We start from the raw sequence: 16,633 nt of genomic DNA on the forward strand, positions 1-16,633 counted from the left end.
CCTTTATATATTATATTTAAACTTGGCTTACAACATACACTATGGATATTACTTTATTCAAGTATGGTAAATATATCAATTCGCTTTGCTAAAAAATTAGCACTTCAACTCGTGGTAGTTCTATGCTGGGGGCTTTACCGAATTTCAAATAAAAGAGAAAAGCACACTAAAGCTGATTCAAAACTGTGCACTATTTATTGCTGCACGTCCCTGATAGGCTATTTATGTCAGGTTAAGTCATGATCTAGGTTAGTTTAGGCCGACTTGTCAGTCGATATCCGCTGCCGCACTTGGAGTACCAAAATATCAAAATCTGTTTCAGGACCCCAAAAGAGAGCCCTGTCTTTCTTCTCATCATTTTTACAGCGTTTATAGCATCTTCGGGAAAGCACGCAAAGCTCTGGTTTACCCAGCACAAGGAAAATAAAAAAGAGGTTAAAGAACAATACCCTTGCCTTGCGTGAATCTCTCAGTCATCCGTGTTGACTTCAGGTGAAATATAGTACTTGCTCTAAACTATTTGTTGCGAGGTCAGAGTGTGCTTGATGCGTATCTTTACTGTCATACCTTGCCTTTACCCCGCTACAGCTGATAAGTTGGCGGATGAGCTCCACCAAAAAGTCATAGCCTTGGGAATGGGCATTCTTGGATTATATTATTGAAATCGCCTTCAAGAAGGTCTAAGAAGGCTGCAATACAAAAACCCTTTGGGCTGGGAGTTTTTTTATGAATAAAAATGGTCGAACAAGTGCGATCTCCGTCAACTTGCCTTTTTGGTAAGGATTTTTCTAGAGCTTACAACTTTTAATTACTCATTAAAATCTTTCTTCAGAAATTGGTAAATTTACGCTCAGTAGAAGTTCAGGTATGTTAAGCAGTTAAGCTATCAGCTTATCTATGAAGGAAGAGTAAGACTAGGGGATAAATAAATAAATGAGTTATAGAGAAAATACTCCAAGCCTAGAAGAGTGCCTAACTAACAACCAATGACCGGTGATACAAGCCAAGACCTTCGAGATATTCTCTCTTGCGGCCAAATTAGCCTGATTGTAACACAAGTATTTTCTACTCTCCATAACCTATTGGCCTCTTAGGGAATATTATTTTTGATCCTTAATTTGCAAGTTGCCAATATTGTTTATGTTTTCAAGAAGAGGAAGATTAGAGCCCTTTCTTTTTCTTTTCTTTACTTCAACACCTATATAAGACTGACCTTAAAGGCGATACTAATATCATCATTACCTCCTTTATGAGCAGTTCGGAAGTCGGACAGATAAATCTAGTCAAAATTCTTTTGAAAAAACTCCATAGCCTATTTTATGTTCTAGCCTGGATCCCTCCGTGTAAAAATTTGTTCCCCTCTTCTCCATGGTCTTTGAGTTTTCCACTCTCTTCTTGACGGGATGTGTATCTTGCAGAGCCTCATGAAGGTGGGTTTAGGGAAAGAGTAGTCGAATTCTTGATTATAACAACTCATAGTATGTAGTATGTATGTGACATTCCCAGAAACTACAAAAATCCATCACATGTTTTTCCGAGAGAGGCATTTGGCGTTATTTGAAATGACCACAACTCAATTAGATAATGTTGTGAATAAAAAAAGTAAGTTCATGATTACCTCGAGCTATGAATTGGAATAAGATTAAGGTATGTTTAAAAAACAAGTATTTACAACTATCTATATAACGGTTTGGCATATATGCATCAGCACTTATTTTTTTATAAAATTTTTGTATGGCACAAATAAATAGATTCGCAGGCTCGCCATTCCTTGCTGACGAGAAGCAACTTTTTCTATTTTTTGACATTTCTTGTTCACAGTTCCACATCAATGTAAACACCAACCGAAGGGTTTTCACACACTCCTCCCCCCACTCGGTTGCGACGGTCGTCAGTATAGACAACACTCGTACTTAAAGCAAACTCTTAAATAATGTTTTTGTGAGCAAAAATCAAAGTTCAAACTGCACTTAACTTTAATTGAAGGCGTGTCCATTTAAAAAAAATCCGCCGGTGGCTTTTTTTTGTAACTCATCTGTTTTTTTTTTCTTTTGTTAATTCACTTAAGTACATCTAAGACAAGAAACTCAAACTTAATAAATACTTATCTTAATAAATTATCTATTGCAAAAATGCGAATACACCTCGACAGGTATCTAAGCGTCTACTTAGTTTATTTGATATTAATTTACTGCTGTACTACATATGTAAGTGTATGTGCGAGTGCGCTGTAGCATATCGCGTCCGTTGCTTTCAGCATGTTTCGATTTCATTCACAAAGGCAACAAAGCAATAAAAAACGTGTAAACAAACATAGCTGAGAGTTAAAAATAAAGAATCATAAAACAATTATTCCAGCCTAAAACCGGGCCGAGTAGCCAACGATTTGATGCTGGCTTCTTGGTTGGCATGCTGACTGGAAGTCGCTGCTGGAGCAGCTTATTGTGTCTGAGAAACAACAGCATGATTGTTGTACAAGTGACCTTTAATGGTCCAGTGATTTCCATGTGGCGACACGTCTCGCTAGCCAGCCACAGCGCTCCTGCTGCATAGCCGTAAAATCTTAGTTTGCGTGTGTATGTGTATGCATATTACTTTAAGTATGTGATTGTGCATATGCACAGAACAAAAGCTCAAGCAACGGGAAAAACGGTTTTATTCAACAGTTTGTTGTTGTTGGTGGTATAGTTACTGCAAGAGTGTATGGTTGCTATTGCTTGTTAGCGCATTGTTTTTCATCGGTCGGCACAACAGCACAGCATCGTCAGCCACAACAGCGACAACAACAACTGCAATAACAGTGTTGACCAGCAGGTTGCACTTGCAACGCATGCGAATGAGAGTATCTATTTCTTAATATTTCACACAGCAACTAAGTAAGTATATATTTGTGTTGTCTGTATGTATGCAGTAGGTATGTTTGTATGTGTAAAGACTTGTCTATGTTACGTAACAACTTTAACTAAACGCAAAATCGCTGAAGCACAACGTTGGTACTATACAACAACAACAAAAATAATAGCAATTTTAGAAAATATTTATGCGCATACATACACATACATACATACATACATACATACATAAGTATGCATTAACAATGCAATAACCAGCCAGCCAGTGGATGCTAGCTAGATGTTGAACGTGCTTCTGCATCGAAAACTCTGCCTGCCGATCTAGCCTCGCCTCGCCCCGCCTCATTCACACAAATCACCTAACAACAGCGTTTGAGCTGACTATGAAGCTGGTGGTGGGACTCTTGGTCTGGCTGACAGCTTAGCTGTCTATTTGGCATACATTAGAGCAATAATCTGTTAGTTGCTTACATGAATGTAATATGTACATACATATGTATCTATATGTACGTATGTAAGCATTTTAAACGACTCAGGTTGCACCTCCAGCATTAGGCATGACTAAGCCTCAGGAGGCAGGTACACATTTTTCAAAGAAAAACAAAATGTAAACAAAAAGTAAAAAAAAGAATTAAAATCAAAATTATAGAAAACCGCAAGCTGATTATGTATGTATATGAATATGAATGTTTAATTCCATACATAAATTTTAATCAAATTTCAGTGTCTGTTTTTTGATTTTCAATTTGTTATAAACAATTGAGATTTTTTTAACTTTTTGAACTAATATTAAAAACATCATGGCGTTTTTTGAATTTTTCTATTTTTGTCGCTGTTGTAACAGCATAAATATTTTCCATAAAAATATAGGGAGGGCTGATGGAGTGACAGTTCTTGGCTGGATATAAATCCGTGTCGCTCCAATAACGTAGAACCGACTGTCCTGGGACAGTTGGTCATTCGGCCAGGCTGCAAACAAACATAACGACAAAATATTTACAATGAATAAATTGGTTTGAGATATAGCATTCAAGTTAAATTATAACTTAATATGTATGTATTATTAAAAACTGTATTACCTATATGTAATTAATAAAATATTTTGATATCTTTGGGACCTTAAAAATAAAAAATTTCGAGCGACTAAAAATACAATTTTACAATTTAAGTTTCAAACGAAAGATTAAAAAATGTGATAAAAGAAATTATTTTTTCAGAATTGCTTAATAGTTTTGAAAACGTAAAAAAGTATAAATTACGGATATTAAACAAACGAAAAGTTTTAAAACACTTTCAGCTGAAATATTTATAAAAGTTTTAGGTATAAAAACTTTTTTTTCGAAATAGGTTTTAATGTGAGAGAAGTAGAGCTCTTTCTCGACGAACAAAACAAACACTCTATAAGGCTGCCATCATGCGCGTCCTAACATACGGCGCAAAAGCTTGGACAATGACAACATCCGATGAGGCGTCCCTTGAAGTGTTTGAAAGAAAGATTCCGTTTTTGGACCTTTATGCCTTCGTGACGGCGAATATCGCAGGCGATGGAGCAACGAGCTGTATGAGCTTGATGACAGCATAGACATAGCGCAACGAATAAAGAACCAGCGGCTACGTTGGATGGGTCATGTCACTCCGGCTCTGAAAGTATTCGTTGCGGTACCAGGTGGTGGTAGCAGAGAAAGAGGAAGACCTCCTCTGCCTTGGAAAGATCAGGTGGAAAAGGACTTGGCTTCACTTGGTGTGTTCAACTGGCGCCGGTTAGCACGAGAAAGAAACGACTGGCGCGCTTTTTTAAACTCAGCCAAAAACGCGTAAGCGGTTATTACGCCAATCAAGAAGAAGAAAACGGCGCTTCAACTCGTTACTTGACAAGAGCCCTTTGGGTTCTCGTTCTTCTCAATATTGTTGTTGACTATAGACTAAAAACTAACAATTGCAAGGTTTGTTAGCACGACGAGAACATCAAAACAGAAGTTGCTAAGTTGAAACAATCAAAGTTTCCATGTTTGAACGTAGTCGAAACATGCCTAATATCAGAAAATAGAGTTGGTAACATTAAAAGTAGGGGGTTATACGAAGTGAGCAGAGAATTAGTGAATAATATGGCTGAATAGGGTTGCCACCCATGTTTCTTACTAAAGTTATATATTTGCAGCATTATTTTACATCCGACCTATGAAAATAACATCAAAAATCAGTTGTATTTTATATTTACGAGTATACACAGAGGCTCCATTGCGTTTAGTTTTATTTGTGTATTGAGTTTGTAACCAATTAAATGATTTAATCTTCAGTACATGTTTAGTCTAATAATTACGGAAGAATTAGGAACTTTAATTAACAATTCAGAACTTAAACCTCGTATCGTGGTATAACGGAACAGTGTCATAATCCTAAAATCAGAGTAGCGAGAAACACGGTTTTAGAGTTTTAAACTTATTATTGTTCTCTAAGTCAAAATTATAAAAACAAAATAATTTAAAAAGTGCAATTTCCGAGCACTTTGATTGCTATTCAATAACTGGAAGGTTACACAATCAATTATCGCCTTTCAATTTTCAATACACTCACACTAACACACTCTTCTTTTATCACTTGATTAAGCAACTGGTTATCAAATTTTCCTTTCAAGTGATTTACAATTTTGCAAACAATTTCTTGTTGTTTTTTGAAGATGGCAGCCTAAGAAATGGCTTTCAATTTTGAAGATTTTTGGCAAACAATAGGTGTGAGAAAAATGAAAGGCAAAATGCACTGTGTTGCATAATGCGTGTCTTGTAATCAGCTCACTTTGTGAGAAGGAGAAATTTGCTGTCAGAATAACCATATAAGTGAAAAGTACCAATAAGTAGAGGTCCTAGATAAGTCAAAACTGTTCTAAAACATTATAATTGCAACTGCATACATAAAGACATATGAAAACATTAACCACATTTATTGCTCATACAATTATATTTTATAGAAAATTAGTAAATTTGGCGTATGCATAAACAGTTCGTATATACCAAGTTAATTTCCATGGAGAGCTGCTTAATGAAGTCATATTAAAATATGAAGACAAATATAAATGTAATACTGGGAACTACTTAAAATCATAGTGATAAATAATGGCAGTAAAATACTTTTATTGGGTATTTTTCTCATCTTTTCGACTTATTTACAAATTTCTGATATGTCTTTAGTATAATTGTAAAGCTCTATGCAAATCTTTTTGAATTATGTTTTGGCGGGAGTTTGTTTCCTTAGTCCAATGAAATGAAATTATGAAAATTAGAGCTAGTTGGAGATGTATTTTTACTAATACTATCAACTATCGACTACTGCTAACGAGAAGCCCAATTCATCGGAATTCAAATCTACTTCGCTTTCCAATTTGGCTCGAGACACCTGAGCATGTGCTCAGGTAATCGTACTATTGGCCTACAACACTTTACGAGTTATATGCCTCTACCACCTACCTATTAAGTACACATTTTTGTATATGGAAGAAAACATCCAACTCTGCTAGCAGGAAAAATTCTCAAAAAGCAAAGTGATTTTGAGCCACGCGAAACAAAGTTTAAGTTTATCTCAAATTTCTATAGGCTATATAACTGTACCACTTTGATCGAAAAGTTCTCAGAATATATTGTAAAAATTAAAATTCAAAATACAAGTTTATTCCTCAAAAGTGATATTATAGCCTTCAAAGTACCTCCCATCAACTACAACGCACTTATGCCAGCGTTTGGTTCAGCTCTCGAAAAATTTCTGGAATTCTATTTTCGGTATACCTGTAAAATTTCCTCTTCGATTTTCCATTACTTTCTTTCGGCTGTTAAAACGCCGCAGTGGTTCCCTGATCAAACAGGAAAAAATCGCAGGGAGCCATATCAGGTGAATTCAATGGCTGTTGGATGGCATTCGCAGGGCGCAATATTCACAAGCTGTTTTCCCACAATTTCCTTCTTTTTTGGTAAATTGCTTTACTTAAACGTCTCATAATGGCCAAATAATAGTCCTTATTAACTGTCTGACCATCTGCCAAAAATTTGTGGTGCACAATACCGTTGTAATTCATAAATACTGCAAGTATCGCTTCTTTTTTAACTGAAAACGAAGTGGTTTTTTTCATCTTGGTTCTTTCACAGCTCACCACTCATTCACCTGTTGTCTGGATGGCATGTCATACTTATAAGCCCACGTCTCGTCTCCAGCAATGATGTGTTGGTTGAATGTTGGTTCGAATTCAGCCTTGGAAATCTTGTATTTAGCGATACCTATTCGGTCCCTTTTTTGCATGAAATTCAGGTCCTTTGGGATCAACTTTACAGCAAAACGGCGCAAACCCAAATCATTAACTACAATGTCTTTAACGGATCCAGAAGCAATGTTCAAGTCCTCTGTCACCTCTCTGATGGTTAATTTGCGGTTACTGATCAACTTTTCTTTGACTTTGTTGATGTTTTCACCAGTTTTCGATGTCAACGACCTATCACTGCGTTAGTCATCCTCGTTGGACTCACGATCTCTTCTGAAGCGCTACTCTTTAGAGTATCGTTATGCATTTATATATTCATTTATGTTTTACAAAATTCAGAAACCATTTCCCAACATTTCTATGGTTTTTGTATCATTCAATCCGCAAATCCGAACGCAAAATTTATTACAAACTCGTTGTTGCAAATTAAAATGGTAAATCGAAAACAGTTGTGGAGGTACCAAGACTGCATAACTTTTACAAATTTCAAGCAATGGCGATACAATTTTGGTGGGAATATTAATCGCAGATGTGGCAACAAAAAAACATAATTCAAATCGGTTGACTTAAGCGCTATACCCGAAATTTTTCTAAAAACTCTGGTTAAAAAGTGTAAAATTTTGAAGAAAATTTGTTGTTTTTTTAATTTGCACAAAGTTTGAAACATGGATTTTTATGATTTTTATAGAAAAAATTAACCATATTTTAATAAAAAGTTGAAATTACATGCGAAGCAAATAAATTGCTAAACGTGTCAATAACTCCCTGTAATTTTGTTAAACAACTCAGTTTGTCTGAGTCGCTAGTAACAACTAAGTGTCAAGGTGCGGAAATTTACATCCGCACCTAATATCATATAAAATAGCACCTTTTTACTGTTATCTGATCCATTTAAATTCAAATAATAGAGGTTTATCTTTTGAGAAGTAAATGAACTAAATTTGCTATCATCGTCATCAGAGACGAAGCCCGGAACCGCCGCGATATTTTTGGTTGCTTGTTTGAAATATTAGCAGCAAAACAAAGGTGTATGGAATTAAAAAAAGTGCAACACAATTCGCTGCACAAAAATGTTACTAATTTTAATCATGTTAATGGTTTAATCACGTTTTCTTCCTGGATGCCAACTTTTTTTTAACTTTGATTTTACCTGTAAAGTTTCCTAAATACTACAAATTATCTCACCTAAACGGCAAGCTTCATTTCACTTCTCCTTCTTCACAGTGCACTTAAGTATGTAATATTTATATTTTATTGGTGGGACTATTAAGGTGATACAAATATATTCACCTAAGTTACTTTATTAGCGTAAGCAAATTAATTTACGCTATTTTTTATTACTTATTACTTTTTCATACGACTTTACTAGGTTTTATTTACTAGTTTTTATAATGCATTGTTTGTGTGTGACTTCAAGAAATTAAAGGTAATTATTTTTAGTAATGGTCATTTGATAAGTTGCAAAAAGAGCATAAAAATCTATAGATTGAACTTTAAAAATTGAACAACTCTTGAATTTAATTTGTTTACCATTAGTTAAATTATTACGTATTTTTAGTTGAATTGGTAGAAGTGAGCTGCTATTCACAAAATAAGTTCAGTTTGTTCTGTTCCTATTTCTTAGTAACAAGACAATTATTATTCCTAGGCAATTATTAAGTACTTAAAGATTTGAAAGCAGCTGGGCTGTCATTGCAGACACTTGTCTGATTTCAGCGCCACCACCTCTCAAATGCACATTCCGCTATCTGGACTACTGCAAAGATTTTCCATTAAGACTGTTGGTATAACCACAAAGACATAACTTGGACTTTTCCTTCAGAGAACAATAAAAAAAAATTTAAGAAGACTCCGGATTCTCTATTATTCTCTTGCAGTATTAATTTCCTCAAAAAGAAGGCCTCAAGTACTAGTGAATCCTTTTGGTAATGCTTTTTTCCTTGCAAATACATATTTCCCTACACCCAGGAATGCGTTTGTTGTGAAAATATTAAGTGCAGACTGGCAGTGTCATAGTCCACTTGAATACAGACGACACATCATCATTAGTCTAAAGATTGCTACTTAACGTCAAAAAAGCAGCAACTGGGTTTATACTCATCTTATAGGATTTAACCACGGTTGTGCTTCACTGTGTACAGCTGAATACTTGATTTCAGACTCCAGGCCTTACTGAATGTTTTTCGGCTCTGGCCAGAAACAGCACTCAGATTAGCTTCAACTCGTCACAAAACTTCTCAGTCGATAGGCGCTAAGATATCTTCTTGATGCTAGCGTCATATATCTTCAACGTGAGTGGCGCCTAGACTCGTAACAAGATTGAATTGTTGAAAATATTTTTAAAGAGTCTTGTGTCACAATCTTCGAAGTCAAAAGTCAAAGTTTTTCTTTAGCCACAAATGACGTCTTAAAGATATGACTGTAGTTACAAATTAGATAAGGGATGCGGAAGGTAAATCGGTTTACCACAAGTTTGAGGTGATGGTCTAATCTTCCGTTACCAGAGGGTTATATTTTCATACAAGCATTAGTTGCTTCGACGAGAAATTTGGACATGCTGCCATGTACTGGGAACTCGCCGGATTAAAAACCTAAGGCAAATTGATGGGCCTGTCTTAAAACGAAACTAATAATCCGGTAGCAATTCCAAAATAAAATATTATGGGTGTGTAAAAAATTATAAAAACAGTGAAAAAATAATTTCTATAAAGAAAGTAGAAACATTTACGAGAATTGATAAGTCAACATTCCGCCAAAAAAAATTTATATTTTTGAGTTTTCACGTGAACTTAAATAAAATACGTAAATTAGAAAAAACCATTTCTTTTAGGAAAGTAAAATAATACAACTTATTTAAATAGATTGACTTTCACCCGAATAAAAAATAGAATCAAGCGTAAAATTTTCCTCACAAAGGCGCCATAATGATATAATTATTTAAACGACATCAAAATAGAACATACTTACATGCCACCCTTATAATGAACTCATTTTTGCAAGTCGACAAAAATTTTCAAAAGTAAAAAGAATCGCAAATGAAAATAAAATTCAAATTCTGAATTAGCTACTCCGTAAATTTTGTTATTCCGCTTCAATTATACACGAAAACTATATGTGCATATATATATATTATATAATACTTAGATATATTCAGTTACACATATTTAATTTCATATTTATTTACATATGCGATAATATAAAACTATTATGCCAGATATATTATTAATTGGTTTTTTTTTTATGTAAATACCCATTTTGTATCTAAGCTTTTACAGTGTATGGTAAATCGTTCGCTCTTGAAGTAGCATACTTTTAGGCGCATATTGAATAAAGCCTTTACGTTTCTGCTACTACTTTAATGCTAATGTGAACTTTTATTTTACCTTTGCCTTCAACAGAAGAATGGATAACAAAAAGAAAAACTGAACTTACAACAACACGCCAAATCGAAACGCGCGTAAAGCGGCAATTGGTGCTGGAGGATGGCAAGGTTGTGGAGGACTCAGGACCAATTGTCTCCACGAATACCACGGAAGATACTGATAAGCAGGAAACTGAAACAACGGAGGTGAGTTTCTTAGTAACAGAAATCAATGCAAATATGTATGTATTTTAGGTTTGAAGTTTCATACGTCCTTCGTATGTGGATATGTATATGTATGTATGTTGCCATAAATCAAAGTAATAGATCTATGGTATTTTTTAAGTAAATACGCATTTATGAAAATAAGTTTAGTTTCAAATTTAACGAAATAAATAGAACGAAAAATAATAAAATAAAATGGAATGAAATAAAATAATATAAAATTTAAGGAAGATAAATTTGATAAATAAATAATTTAGTTTACTGCAACTATGTAAAAGATAATAAGATAAAATAAATTAGAGTCAATGGTTACATTAAAGCAGGCTTTTATCAACAAAATAACCAAAAACGTGCTGGTCGCACTTCTCTAAATAGGCATTAAGGGGCAAGAATTTGTGGAATATTGATCTGCCTCATCTCACTACTGACTCTTTTAATCCTTGTTAATCTCAATAAAGCAGCACAGTTATGCTATTGTCCAAACTTATTTTGTCGGTCTCTATCCTCATAATACCGCGGACATCCAAAAAAGATACGAAAGATTCGCACAAATTGCTTGGGATGGACGTGGCATTGAGAATGCTTCAGCGATTAATTTCAGCCCATGAGTTATGTGACTCCTTCATTCGTTAGATACACCAAAGCACATCGTCTTCAAGTGAAGATGATGCCAGGAGAATTTTTCGCCTGTGCGGTTGTTCTGTTCACAAGAATCTTTTATTTTATAAATATAATATTTATACACTTGGGTGTGTTAATTAAATAAAAGCATCGAGAATGATGATTTCAAATTGAATCTAGGAAAATATCATAACTAATAATAGTCAACAGCCACCGTAGCCGAGTGGATTCGTGCGTGACTACCATTTGGAAGTACGTAGGTTTGAATGTCTGTGCATGAAACACCAAAAATAATAGAAAAAGCTTTTTCTAATAGCGATGGCCCCGAGGCAGGTAATGGCAAGCCTCTTATTGTATTTCTGCCAGGGACAGTCTCCTCATAAAAAACATTTTTCGTTCGGAGTCGTCTTGCAAGTTTGTAGTTCCCTCCTTTAGTGAAACAGCATCAAGAAGGAGGCACTCAGCCAAACACCCAAAAAGGGTGTAAGCGCCAACTATTTAATTTTTAAAAGTTACCAGACTTAGAATTCGTGTTGGAAAAATACATAGAAGTATATAATCCAATCTTATTTAAGTCCTTAAGTGTGTATATGTATCTAGATGTTAGTCAAAACTTGAAGATAGAGCAGAAAGTAAGTACGCCAGCATTATATTTTCCTTCTTTTCTATTGGTGCGCTAACCAAAATTGCCTATTTGGCTGAGGTCATTGTATTTTACCTCTACCAAAAACCTTTGAAAACATGTGGGACTTTAACTGCAGATATCCCTATGTATGTATATGTACAACCGTAGCTCATCTATTTTAAATGTTTATTTATTTCAAGAAGTCAAGAAAACAAGATTTTAAACTGACTACATCCTAAAAATAATAATTAAATTATACAGATAATTAAATTACAAACTTACGTCTGACTAAACTAAAAGATACATTTCAATAGTACAGATAATTCTTTCTTTGAAAGTGATACATCTGGGAAGTTGGAATCGGAGATCTCATTTAAATCGTGAAGTGTATGTTTAATGGAGCATTACGAGCATAATTAGTATTGAACTTATTTAGATGAAGAGGAAGAGCGTACATTTTACTGTATTTCTTTGATAAAGGTGAAAGGGCTGAAATTGTGAATGGTGTTTATGGTGCCATTAGTAATAGCTAATATCGTCGATTCCATTCTTGTATTTTTGATGTTACACAAAAAGTCGATAATGTCGATAGTCAAGGGTTCGTAGTCGTAGCATCGCCCAGGAGCTAAAGATCGACCATAAAACAGTTTTAAACCATTTGCGTAAAAATTTAACGTACAATAATTATTGTAATTATAATGGATATGTTGAATAATATAAGATCAGAAAACGGTCCTTGGGAGGATATGTTAAAAACTAATGTTTCTCTGTGTCATGAAGGTTATTATCCTCCCAACTTAAACCGAATCACCATTGCAAAATAAGTTTTAGATGTAGTATATTACGTATTTGTATTATGAGGTTATACAGGGTGGCGCAAAATTACTCATCCAATTTTGTTTTTATATCAAATTTTTACAAAATAAAAAGAAATGATTCAAAGAATTGTGTGAGAAGAATGAAGAAAGAATTGTGTAATACATAGAAATCTTTATTTTAACCCATACGTGCTCCATTATTGCTTGTATTTCTGTATATGTATTGCAGCTGTCTAGCTCAGAAGTGTCAAATATGATTGGCGTACAACGCCATTTGCAAAAATTATAAATCTTCGGATAGAGTGATTGATTTTGCGCCACCTTATATTTAAAGTTTCGCATCCAAATTTAATGCAACTTAAAACCACGAATTTCATTTCAGAAACATGATTTAGGTATACCCTTAGATGGTGTAGTGACGGAGGTCAATGTTGGTGCATTAGAAGCGCCTGACACCGTTGATGGCCAAGTCGCTGTGCTGCCCGCTGAGCAAGCCAAGGTTGTTAAGAAAATGGTGCCGCGTCCAGCAGATGGACTTGTGTGCGAAACGAACGAAAAGCGTGTGATCTCACATGAGGAAATCAAGGATTATCTAGAAACGGAGGATGTACGAAATTTGGGAGATTTCTCGGACGAGGTAAATATTGCAAACACTTAGTTTAGTTTATTTAATTTTTTTCAGTTCAAAAATTTTATTAGGTCATTTGAAATTGTATTGAACGAATTGAATATTGCGGCAATTGTGGTAAAGAACTGTATTGTGGCAAGATAACGTATTTGCTACGGCTTCAGCACGCGTTCTACATTTATTCCGAAAACTGCAAGCATAAAAAAAAAACAAATCTAAATATTTGTATTAGTTGTCTAGGCAAAATATATGAACACACAGGCAATAGTGTTTGCCTAGCAGCGTAGGCATTTTGACTATTTGCAAAAACAAATTTACACAACAACAAATATACACATAAATATGTATGTATATTGTTTACTGTTAGATACTTGTTGTGAAGCCAGCTGGCTGGCTGGCGGCTGCGGCCTGATAGGCAAGCAAGCTGGTATTAATATAACCCCCAGTCCGGTTATCGAAGTTGAAGTACTCGTTACTTGAGTTGCATTTTTTCACAAATTTTGCGAATTTTCAGCTAATAATGAGGGAAAGGCAAATTTATTCGATTTGTAAATGAATGAGCTGATTGTGGTCCGTTTAAGCCGGTGGCATTTAGTAAAAAATATTGGTGTGCATTAAATGCAATTACTGTTGATACTTACAACAACAAATATATATACACTCTAACATTTTTACACATGTTCATATGTCTGTGTAAGTACACGTGTTCATACATATGTACATAAATATATTTCTATGTACATAAAATAATAAAAGTATCTAATCTTGTACTATTATAAAAAAATATTTTCCTCTCTCAGGATATGGGGCGGCCAACATGGCACGCTGTGCGTGGCATGCTGATAGCAGGTTCTGAATTTTTTTTTAATTCAGTCATCATTTCAAAGTTCTAGAAATAGGTGCTTTACAAGCATAATTAATTTTAACCATCTATTACCAGAAAACACATGATTTTGCAAGCTTCACTGAAGAATCTTGAAACTAATTTTCTCGAGTACCAATGGAGAGTCAATCGCCCCACTTATCAAATCGAAAACGAAAATTTGGGTCAGAAAGTCCTTCTAATATCTAGTGCTAAATTTAATAACAACTTATTTATACATAAATAGGGCTGCCAACCTATCTAGAAAATTAAAACCAATTCAATGGCATTCAACGCAAACTTTTTAAGAAAGCTTTCGTCCAGACACCTTTTAGTATGTGATTGTCACATTTTGCTACGTAGTTGAAACCTACATACATACAATATATAAAATATTAAGGTTGCCGACCGCAACGATCAAAACTGTATGAGGCAGTTTCATATACATTTGTTAGTTGCAGTCGCTACGTAGTGCAGGAGAACTACTAAAATAGTCATATTTCATAAGTTTGAACTTTTTTCAAAAATCCACACCAACAATCAAACATTCCATTTTCAATTGATTAAAAGTAGTTTTTCTAATTTTTAGCACTTTTTACATATTACTTACAGAGTAAACTGTTTAAAAACTTAACAAATCAAGTAAATATTAAATTAAAAAAAAATTTTGACATGCTTTTAGACAAATTTTACACAAAATTAAAAAAAAATTAAATAGCTATTACCATATTCTATAAAATTTTTCTGAAAATCCGTATGAGAGCTTCGAATCTATTAAATCATTTATTATGTATTTAATTATTATAAATTAAGTGTAAATAAATTCACAAATAGTTTTCCTTTGTAGAAACTGGCTACTAAGGTCTTCGTCCCGATTAAATTATTTATTTAGAAGTTTTAGAGTTCAAGTCTTTTATAATACATCTAAAGAATGGAAGTTACAAAAATTTAAAAAAACTGAATTCCAGATATATCTTTAATACAGCCTCTTAAATTATTATACATTTAAGCCTTAAAAGCAAGAAGAAGAGTAAGGTTCTTATAGATAAATACAATGCTCTAAAATATTTTAAAAACGCTACCTCGATTTTGAACATGACATAGATAGCGCCAATTTAAAATGTTTTAAAATACTTTTAGATTTTAAGGTGTCTCATAAAAGACTATTATTTCCTAAACTTTCAAAAAACAAAAAACGAAACACTACTTGGCGTACATTTTACCGAAGCCCTAACCAACATTAAAATATATAGATAAGATATTTTAATAAATATGAGCACCAGACTGACGTTATGAACTCAAAACAAAGCGTTGCTGCAGTTGATAGTCAACGAAACAGCCAACACTTAAAGTAAAATTATAATAGGAACAACAGAGAAGCAACCATCTAGGTTTCTATTCACAAAGGTGTTGATACTCTTATTCCGATGATTGCAATAGGAGAGCTATTAAATAGGCATTAATTGTGGCGTCAAAAATTTTCATCGCGGCATTAAATAGAGATAAGGGCACTTCGGAAAAATACGCTATAAAGTCAAAGTTTGTCAGAGGATACATTTGCAGTCAGTTGCAGTTTTGCCTTTGGTTGATAATGTGAAGCATGGCGGCGGTAATATACCGATTTGGGACGCAATGACAGCAAATGAAGCGGACACATTTTATTACACCGGACTTGTCTTGACAAAATCCAACGACTCAAAGACTATGACGCAGCTAGACAGGAGTGATTGCTTAACAACGTCAAACACATTTTGCCTCATCTTCTCAGCGTTTGGTCCCGTTGAGCATTTGAAAGAAATCTGGAAGCCGTTTAAAAGTTTTTTGAATGAAATTTTTTTTATTTCTTCATTTCCTTTGGTAGTCTCTTTGTTTAAGTAAAAAAAATGAGGTTAGTCTAGTGTATGTTAGGTGGCGCAAAATTAATCATTCAGTATCATTTTTAAATAAATATTTTACTAAATAAAAAACAGGTTTCGAAGGATGGAAATCTTCATATTTACCTTTACAACAGGCTCGATTGCCTGTCTGTTCGTACATAGCAGCTGTCTAGTTCACCAGTGTCAAATATGACTTACCTACGACGTTGCAAAAATTTTGAATCTTTCCGATTATATGTCACCTTATTATTTTTGATTTACATGATAAAAAGCTGAATTTAATACCTTCGATTCGCTTTTGGTCTTGTGAAAATTATGTTAACCAGACGTATTTCAGAGAAACGCAAATGAATTTCAGAAAATCACAAATAAATTTAGTTTTAATAAGCTTCTGAGAAAAAAAATACTTTACCACCATTCAAAGGATGGTACAAATTTGCATTTAATCGTAGCTATAAGCACAATTGGCATTTGGTTTGTGGAAACGTGTCGCGGTCCGTTCAGAAATGAGTGGGTGCAGA

General features: G+C 34.1%; 1 protein-coding gene across 8 annotated transcripts in view; it reads left to right on the top strand.

Annotated features, from left to right (window-relative positions):
• LOC128858430 (uncharacterized) overlaps window positions 1-16,633 on the top strand; it is a 137,388-nt gene that overhangs the window by 87,525 nt on the left and 33,230 nt on the right. For all 8 annotated transcript variants that reach the window (XM_054094702.1, XM_054094696.1, XM_054094697.1 and 5 more), the window contains 2 exons: window positions 10,494-10,663; window positions 13,128-13,382. In XM_054094702.1, the coding sequence (XP_053950677.1) occupies window positions 10,494-10,663; window positions 13,128-13,382 (425 nt within the window). The remainder of the gene's footprint in view (window positions 1-10,493; window positions 10,664-13,127; window positions 13,383-16,633) is intronic.

This window comes from Anastrepha ludens, chromosome 3 (genome assembly GCF_028408465.1).
Source record: "Anastrepha ludens isolate Willacy chromosome 3, idAnaLude1.1, whole genome shotgun sequence".
Classification (NCBI taxonomy): domain Eukaryota; kingdom Metazoa; phylum Arthropoda; class Insecta; order Diptera; family Tephritidae; genus Anastrepha; species Anastrepha ludens.